Here is a 9,542-nt window from a genome sequence, read left to right on the forward strand (position 1 = left end):
GAACTGCAGTATCAACAAACTAAAATTTTAGAAAATTAAAAAGCCGTATTTGAACACCAAATGTTACATGGGGATATCACTCTTCAAAACTGCCTACCACATCCTATAAATAAATCTTCTCAATTTTGAGCTAGCAAGCTCAACAAAACTCAAAACCATATAGAATGCAGATAGTTGAAAGCAATCGAGTATCTCCTACACTTGAGCTGAAACATAATAATAAACATTATCTGATACAATGAGAAAGTTGGAAAAATTACTGAGGAATGGCAATATTGTATGCCTTCATTGGAGGATTTGACTACCATAATCAGCATTAAACTTCTCATAACGGTGAGCATGGAGATGTGCACTCGGCCTGGTATTCTTCAGAGCACTCTCTATATCCGCAGGCATGATTGCCCCAACTTTTGGCAACTCTAAAGACAACATCAAAATATTATGTTAAGACAAATAATTTCCCAACTTACTGCTTTTTTATTTCATTTAGTTCATCTCTGGAAACTGCTTACCATCCTCAGGCACTATTTCCAGTCTGTCTTCAAGGAGCGTCATCACCCGCCTCAGTGGCTGCATGGCAGCTTCTTTGCACAGCAATCGAATATCGGAACCAGAATAACCTTCTGTACTTTCCACCAATAAATCATATGGAAGTTCATCCTCGTCAGGTTGTGGTGGGAGGAGTTCCGTGAACATGGCCCTCCTCGCTTCTGGTTCTGGAAGAGGTACAAGGATCTTAATTTTTATTGTTAAAGAATAACTATTTGGCCACCTGAATTTTGGTTGCATGAATTTCTCACTGAATTATCAGGGAAATAATGTGAAGTAATCAAATAACATCCGAAATGAGAACACGAGGTAAAGTCCAGCCCAATAATGATTATGCCATGATATAGAAAACTAGATTAAATTTGAACCTCAAAGATATTCTGTTCACTCGCACTTTCAAACAAGTATTTGAACCAAAAAAAAGAAAACCTAAAGTCGAAATTCATAATGCATAATGTTCATCTAAGAGCTTGTGCTCTGTCATCTTCACTCTGACCTGCTAATATGCATAGAAGTGTAGCCTATTGCTTATGGCAGTGACATCAACAGTATACACAAGGTATAAATAACAAATATAATGCAGGATGGATTAGCTGTGACTTCCTACAAATTTATATGAGATAAAATAATGAATGTAATCCTTCTAAAAACAACGTAAATCTTATCAAAACATATCAAAGGATACTCGCTTCTCCAAACGGCGGAGCATGGCAGCATCCAACTCCCAAGGGATATTTGTTGCGGCCAAAACAAAAACAAGCTCATCCGTTCTGGTCAAACCATCCATCTGCAATCTAATTGGAGTGATTAATTTTTCAGAAAATAGACTGGCACCATAAGTGGTTACATCACATTCCTATGGTGTGGCTTTGCCGTACATATGATGCAACTCGACCAGTATAGGCGAATAAATTTCCTTGTATGTATAATATATATAAGAAGGCACCAACAGGACAATCCTAAATAAATAAATAAATAAAAAATAAAAAATTCAGATTTTGCATGTGACTAAGTAACTTAAGCGAAGTTGCATATAGTAAGAGGTGACCTTCAACTATAGTTATCTGTATTCCACTTGCATGCAAACATAAGAAATTAATGAAAAAGAATTGAAAGAGTGTGCTCTGAATTCTGATTCTATAAATTTAGAATGCAGGATATGGTAAATTTAAAGAGTATGGCTTTTATTAGAGAATGCAAGCAGCCTATGCAATATTATCTAGAGAACCCATAGTGCATCATGCCCTAGTTCCAACATAAACTCTTTGTTAGCTCAAAAAAAAGGGATAACATCTCAGGACACATCAGGGGACAATAAGCAGACATCAAAGCTAATACCAACTGTGTATACACCAAAATAAATGAAAAAGAAAATTTTAAAAACAAACATCACCTGTACAAGAAGCTCAGTTTTCAGACGCCTACTTGCTTCATGCTCACTGCGACCTTCACCCCGTTGGCTAATAATCGCATCAATTTCATCAATAAAAATAGTTGATGGAGCATGGTGCCTTGCAAGCTCAAATAAAACCTTTATAAGCTTCTCCGAATCACCTGCATAGTTGCATAAACTTCAATATCAGTAAATCACCTTCCCATGGTATCCCTTATTTGTGGCATGTCTTGAAGACTAGGTCTATATGTATAGAGAATGCCTAAATGATTAATCCAGAGTTCAAAACTACCCTAGAAAAAGATTAACACCATGAAATATAAATCATCATGACAATAGCTACAACTTAAGCAGCTTCCATCAGAAGACTAAGGCCTTAAGGTTAATATTTTGAAGGCATTCTTGTAACTTACTACCCCAATGTCAAACATAAGAGTCGGAGCTGCTTCAATAAATCTCAATACACATTTCTAACAAACTTACAAACATTGAATTAACTATAAGCAAAACCTCAAAAAGTGAAAGGATTTCAACAGTATATGGGTGCATAGTTCATAACAATGTCAATATGCTTTTCACAGACTATTATGATCCAATAGTAACAACTTCCTTCTTTCAGTCAGCTTAACAGGTAATTGTTTACAAACCTCTAATTCTTATGAGAAAAAAATACGTTCACCATTTTTAATCCATAAACAGGAGATTGCCAGTAAGAATAAACAGGATGATAATGAAAAGGTTGCCAGGGAGTAACATACCACGCCACTTGCTAACAACAGAAGATGCTGAAATATTGAAAAATGTGGTATTGCATTCTGTAGCAACAGCTTTTGCAAGCATTGTCTGAAACATTAATACAACAAGTTATATGACAGTCAACATCTGAAAAAGAATCAGTGAGGTCAAGCACCAATATGACATTAGGACTTCGTTCTTCTATCAGTAGCAGAAATAAGAAATGCACATAAGACAGTAACCAAGGTTGTTGTAAACGCTAGGTGCTAGTAGGGCGGACAGGACCCTATGGATTTATCGGGGATTAATCGGATTTGTATTTTTGTAATTTTTTTTAATTTTTTATTAAATAAATTATTATATAAATACAATTAAAATATGAATTATACTATGTAGAAATAATAATAAATGATTTAAGATAGCAAAACAAATATATCTTAATATTTGTTATATTACATTAATGTCCTTGAAAAATAACATTTGATAGTTTGAGGTCTTTTCTTTTAGTATTAGGTTATTTAAAATTGAAAAAATTGACATAAATTCAAGGGCCGGTTTTTTCTTTAAGATCGGCCTGGAGCCACCTGGGGCTGCCTAGGTCTGCCCAGGCGGCCAAAAATCGGTTAACCGATTTACACCGCCCGTGCCTAGGCGGCTGCCTGGGCCAGTTTTTAATACAATGACAGTAATATTACTGAATATTGGACTGATACCGCCTACATACACCCGATTAATTTGTTTAAACATCAAAGAGCGAAACAGGTTACCTAGCTGGTAACAAACTTTAACAAAAGTCACGACTATAGAAAGTCTTGTGAGCTTCATCTCATAGAAAATACTTCAATTGGCTAAATGGATGACTTTGCCCCCAGCCCATAGACCTCACAACTTGTTCTCCAACATTTCTCAAGAAAAATATAGATAATATATGTTCTTTTCTACGGGGCATCTTAGCTGAGATCAAAAACATTTCTCAAAGACAAGGTACAGGATAGTATAGGGAGCAACCCTGACATGCTAATTTCCGAGTCAACACAGGAACCCAACAGCACAAATTCAATAACTATACTGATACGTCTTTGGTGTTGTAAAGTTTTGCCTCATTTCACACTTTGGTGTACAACTTTCAATTTGTCTCACTAATATGTACGACCTTATAGGTGACCTCCCACTTTGGTGTATAGCAGGTAAAAATGACCGGTCAACGCTTGGTCAACGCGCCACCTCAGCATTTTTCATCTACCCATTTAAAAAAGTGGGACCCACTTCTTATTCAATTACTAAAATACCCTTCCCCATTATACAATTACTAAAAAACCATTATCCCCTTCCTTGTAACCCCTCTCTCTATCTTTCCCTTTCTCTCTCTAAATCTTCTCTCTCTCTAAAAAAACTTTCAATCTCTCTTAATAGCAGCAAAACAATTCTTCAATGAATCCATTGACATTACCACACTTTCTTTCAACATTCAACAACCTCATTTTCATCTAATTTCACTCCTTTTTTTTATTGTTATTCCATGATCAAACTCGTCTCTCCCGGTTTAAAAAACAAACAGTCCACTAACCTTAAACCACTGCTCAACCGATTTCTCAACAACTCCTAACTCAACCAAGCTCAGCGATTCAGAAGAAATATCAAAATATGGTGTTGTAACTCAGATAATACAACACCAGATTCTGAAGAAGCAGCGTATAGAAGATGACAAACAAATAGAAAATGAAGAGGTCGAAAAAAAAAGGAGAATGAAGATTGGAGAATAAAGACAAGATATTGCTGATAAAACTGCCGAAGAAGAAGCACCGAAAACGAATAAAACTATCGAAAAAGAAGCACTGAAAAATAAACCTCCTCCTTCAAAGTAGGGAGAAGAAAAAGAACCACCACAAGATGATGAATGTTATTACTTCAATTTGGTTTTTGGAATGAGGTAACCTGGTAAGGAAGTGCTGGAAAAAGAGAACGAAAAGAAGAAAAAACCAGAAGCAGGAAAGCTGTAGATTTCCAATGAATTGCATAATTAAAAAAAACAAATAGACTCAAAACTGGGATTTTATTAAGGAAAAAGACGCTCAACTAGTAGCTCTTTGGTACATAAAAACATGTTATCAATTTGTAATTGTAAAGATGGTTGATTGATCAGAATTTTGAATTAACAATTTTGTGCAGAGAAAATGCAAGGTCTAACATAGACTTAGAAAGTACAAATTCATTATTGTATTTGAAAGGAAATAGATTGAAAGTTTTTTTTAGAGAGAGAGAGGATTTAGAGAGAGAAAGGGAAAGGTAGACAGAGTGGTTGCAATGAAGGGGATAAGGGTTTTTTAGTAATTGTATAATGGAGAAGGGTATTTTAGTAATTGAATAAGAAGTGGGTCCCACTTTTTTAAATGGGGAGATGAAAAATGCTGAGGTGGCGCGTTGACCAAGCGTTGACCGGTCATTTTTACCTGATATACACCAAAGTGAGAGGTCACCTATAAGGTCGTACATATTAGTGAGACAATTGAAGGTTGTACACCAAAGTGTGAAATGAGGCAAAGGTTGTGCACCATTGATGAAATTTACCCGAATAAGTACCTCAAACTTTAAGGTTAAAACAAGTTTACTTGATAAACACCTTCGAATATGATAGGTTACCTGTTGGACACCAAAAACCATACACATCGCAGAAAACAAGAAAGGAAGTGGGGAAAAAACTTGAGAAAATATTCCAACAAGGCTTAACGGGAAAGTTGAGGAACAAATTAATTGTGAATAACAATTCTATACAGAGAAATGGATCGGCATAGACATAAGCAAGATGCAAACACACATAAAAATAGAAGGAAAAAAACCACGGAAGTTAATATCATATACCTTTCCTGTACCTGGTGGGCCAAAAAGAAGAATGCCTTTCCATGGTGATAGAAGACCAGTAAAGTACCTAGAAGTATGGAACAACCAATTTTAATGTAACCTATATTTGAAATATCTCTTTGAAGCAATCTCTCAAGAAATAGTTCAAGATTAAACTTAACTATAGTGAAAACAAATTGATAGATAATATTTGCCAATGAAACCAGAACAAATTCCAAAATGCTGCATTAGATAAATTACATAGAACTACTCAACGTTGGTCGCGTCGCAGAGCCTTCCATAGAAGGTACAAATATTAACATTATATCCAAGGGCAGCCAAAAGAGAAGTTTGTGTCACTATTTTATAATATCTGTGAGACAACTAGCTTTTAACAGTCTCAGAAACCATCTTAACAACATTTTTTTTTTGGCTTAATGGAAGGGGCAGAAAGAAAAATATCATTCTTTCAAAATCTATGGAGATGTAACATAATTCGATGAGATAAAAGAAACATTTAAAAGTTCTCTTCCTTGTTCTACCAAGGACTCTGAAATTTCATGCTCCTCTTTTGCATGTGAAGGCAATGGGTAAACTTCACATGATATCAATCAAAACCTTGTGCTTTAAGAAATACATATCATTTTTTATTGATTTCCAACTATCATTTCATAAAATCCAATAATTAATTAAAGCAAATAATTGTTTCAATCGATGTGCATGGTGCTCCAAACATAGGATGACATGATGGAAGGCCTTGGGAAAATTAATCTCTATAAAGTATATTGATGAGCATCCCAAATGATGTACAGAAGATCTACTTCTAACTTGACTCTATCTAGTAGAGTGATTCAAACCAGCAGATAATGACCATTAATATGCTTGTTACTCTCAAATAAAACAACCAACAGATGGGTACTAACTTTGCACTGTTCCTTGATAGACATGATGTTTTCAAACAATGGAATTCTGTACAATTCAATTGTATGATCAATAAGCAAAAGTTGTTTTTTTGTAGCTTTATCCTACTCTTCAAATCTCTTCTATCAATTAAGCTTGAAAAATAGCATCTTCCATTTTTCTGCTATGGGTTTTCACTAGAAGTAATTCTTTTCACTTTCTAATCAAAATAATAATCAACATCTAATTTCTTTGAAAATCAACTACTTCAAATATTTCTCCACTATTCAGATCAAGACTGCAAAATAAACTCTTCTAATCCACCCATGCTGCCACTTTTTTGCCCATCTAATCATCCTTATCAGCCTTAGTATCTTCTGGAATCTTGAGTTGCTTGAGGTCACTTTTTGCATTCTCCATTTAAGTTTCAATAACTTCGTAACACTGCAAGATTTGCAGCGCCTCAAAAACTAAGCTGTACGATTTTCTATATTCAAGCTTGCCATATCTCTTGACTCTTGAAGTAGCAGAAAGATTTAATATTGGAATAATACGGAAAAAAAAAAAGCTAAAGTTCTGAGAATTAAAATAAAATAAAAACTATTGTTCTGTCTACTTGTTTCTCACATAAGCTTAACCTGTATTAAAAAGACTTATCTTTCATTTTATTAAGGACAAGTAATTTGAATACAATCAAAATAGGATTTGGCTCCTGCATCACAGCGTAAAAACCTGACCTTACTTTAACAGTGAATAACCATTTCCTATAAATATTAATACTAGCATTTGTCCTCAAAGCTACAATGATATCCTCAACAAAAGAAAGTGTGCATTTTAAGTGTTTTAAAAAGAAGCGTGAAGAAAAACATACTTGGGATATTTTATTGGCATGACAACTGCTTCTTTCAGTAAACGTTTGGCGTTCTCCAATCCTTTAATGCTTTCCCATTTGATGTCAGGGTTTCCACGAACAATATCCCTGTACAAGAGGATATCAATGATCTGAAATTTGCCCCATGTTTTAGTTAAAAGTATAGGGAAGCTACTAATTTCTTAGTGCATGAAATGCACCTTCATCCATTACCTGCATAAACCCTCTGCTAAAGTACGAGTTTCAGCAGAATCAAAAGCAGGAAGCAAAGACTTTTTCCTGGAAAAGTGAACACAGAAAATTCAAGATATTTCCGAATGTAAAAGGTAATTATTTAGTTTTTCCAAATGCAGACATAAGAAAAAGGGAGTATAAATTTCACAGTGAGCACAGAGTTCTAATTTAAGAGTGCTTATAGGATAGAATTGAATTCTAAAACTCCTATGATTATCAGAAATAAATACCTGTTCCTATCCATTTATCTAACTTGAATTTTTTAACTGTACAGATTTTGTCATAGATATGTCCCACAACCACAATGTCAAACATTGAATATTCATATAGTTGCGTACACTCTCAGCATATTTGCAGTTTGTGAATGCTTAACTGTAGTTGCAAGGTGTATATCCCTTTTATTTTTTATTTTTTATAAAATTTAATCACATAGTAATAAATTGTAGAAACATACGGTCTTTCATCAATTCCATTGGACAGAACTCCATTAGAGTGGTTCGAACTCCTATCCTGAAACCACAAGTAAAAAAGAGCATCGAGATCAGGCTATTGAACTCTAGAACAAATGCCACTACTACAGAAAGAAACAGAATCAGGTAACTGTAGTACTTGGTTTCTATACTGCTCATAGATCGCCATTTCAGATGAGTTATTGACATGACCATTTCCATTCGACGTACCGCCAGATGAACTACCGTTCGCCACCGATTGGTCAGCAGTTGTCTGTCCGCTTTGTGTTTCCGTTACCTTCTTTCTTCCAAACTTGGCATCATAAAGTAATTTAAAGTCCTAAAAAGACACATTAGTATCTTAAAGACATACATGACAAAAATCGCAAAATTCAGCCAATAACTGATTAAATTACACCAAACACAGCAGAAAAATAGCTCATGCATCCATCCAGAAATGCAAAACAAAGTACTGGAAGCTTCGATCCAATTAAAATAAAGCAATATAATCTTCTTCATATGTGCCAAACAAGACATAAGAACAATCCAGAAGTTTGAAGTACTGACAATTTCAGAAATTTTCTCAGCAACCAAACGGAAAGTAACGGCGACAAACAGGAAAAAGAAAACAACAAAAAAAACGAGGAAGTACCTGAAAAGACCAACGAGTGAGAGAAGGCTCATCAGCCATTGTTGCTGATGGAGAAAGGGAGAGAAGATGGAGGAAAGAAACAGAGAGGTCACGAACTATCAAAATTTTCCTCTCTATTTCCTCTCTCTATCTCGCCGGTTAGATGTGGATCGTTTTTTTCACTTTGACTAATGAATAAAGTGAAGAATATATATAGCAGAAGCAGAGTGAGGAGTTGAGACATGTGCATCTAATTAACAAATTTATTTTTCTCATTTATGACGTCATATATAATCGTTGAACTTTTAATTCTTTATTTGTTGAGGCATGTGTGCCTCTCATTAACAAATTTATTTCTCATTTTGCTTCTTGTTAAAAAATAAAATAAATAAAAATCAGCAAATGATCGTCATAGAAAAAGATTCGAGTATGATATTGGAAAGATACGTACGACCTGTCGTTTGTAAACGAGGGTAGAGAGGAGAGAGGATTGCATACCCCATCCTCGAAGATTCTTGGTTAAACTTTAGGGTTAAGGTGCAAAAATACTCCTGACGTTTTGGGTCAGGAACAATTTTACCTCTAACATCTAAAATGGTGCAATTTTATTTTTAATGTTGGAAGCCAATAACAATTTACCCTAACGTTGATAAATTGAATCAATTTGAGAATTAATTCATCAAACTGTCTTCTCGGTCACGAATCTTTTCATCTACACTTCACATGTGCGTTATTTTATCACTAACAAATCACAAACATATGTTAGAATGTGAAAAAAATAAGAAAAAAATATTAAAAATATACTATCTTTTGTACGAATTAGACAAAAACATTCAAAAAATTCACCGAATTTATAAATATTAATCTCCAATTTTATTATTAAATTACAAAAAAAAAAATTATATCTTTTTTAGAACAAATTAATATTCAATTGGTGCAACA

The 9,542-nt window shown here is 34.4% G+C and overlaps 1 protein-coding gene across 2 annotated transcripts; it reads right to left on the reverse strand.

Moving 5' to 3' along the window:
- LOC136233143 (uncharacterized) lies at positions 1-8,790 on the reverse strand. 2 transcript variants are annotated; one of them, XM_066022731.1, is made up of 11 exons: positions 8,622-8,790; positions 8,130-8,282; positions 7,975-8,030; positions 7,500-7,565; positions 7,287-7,394; positions 5,537-5,603; positions 2,701-2,785; positions 1,943-2,103; positions 1,235-1,336; positions 513-735; positions 1-419 (listed from the first exon to the last, which is right to left on the reverse strand). In XM_066022731.1, exons 1-11 carry the CDS (start codon positions 8,658-8,660, stop codon positions 286-288), a joined length of 1,194 nt encoding a protein of 397 aa, XP_065878803.1. In that variant the 5' UTR covers positions 8,661-8,790; the 3' UTR covers positions 1-285. The 2 variants fall into 2 exon arrangements, with proteins under 2 accessions (XP_065878803.1, XP_065878802.1); XM_066022730.1 differs by having other exon boundaries at positions 8,130-8,309.
- Between the last annotated feature and the right edge of the window lie 752 nt (positions 8,791-9,542).

This window comes from Euphorbia lathyris, chromosome 6 (genome assembly GCF_963576675.1).
Source record: "Euphorbia lathyris chromosome 6, ddEupLath1.1, whole genome shotgun sequence".
NCBI classification, from domain to species: domain Eukaryota; kingdom Viridiplantae; phylum Streptophyta; class Magnoliopsida; order Malpighiales; family Euphorbiaceae; genus Euphorbia; species Euphorbia lathyris.

Excerpts from the sequence above, each read along its gene's own strand:
- LOC136233143 (XM_066022730.1), bottom strand. The coding sequence starts at position 8,660 with ATGGCTGATGAGCCTTCTCTCACTCGTTGGTCTTTTCAG. Across the intron at positions 7,566-7,974 it reads AATGGAATTGATGAAAGACC|GAAAAAGTCTTTGCTTCCTG; the intron begins GTATGTTTCTAC and ends TCACTTTTCCAG. Across the intron at positions 2,786-5,536 it reads GCCCACCAGGTACAGGAAAG|ACAATGCTTGCAAAAGCTGT; the intron begins GTATATGATATT and ends TTAATGTTTCAG.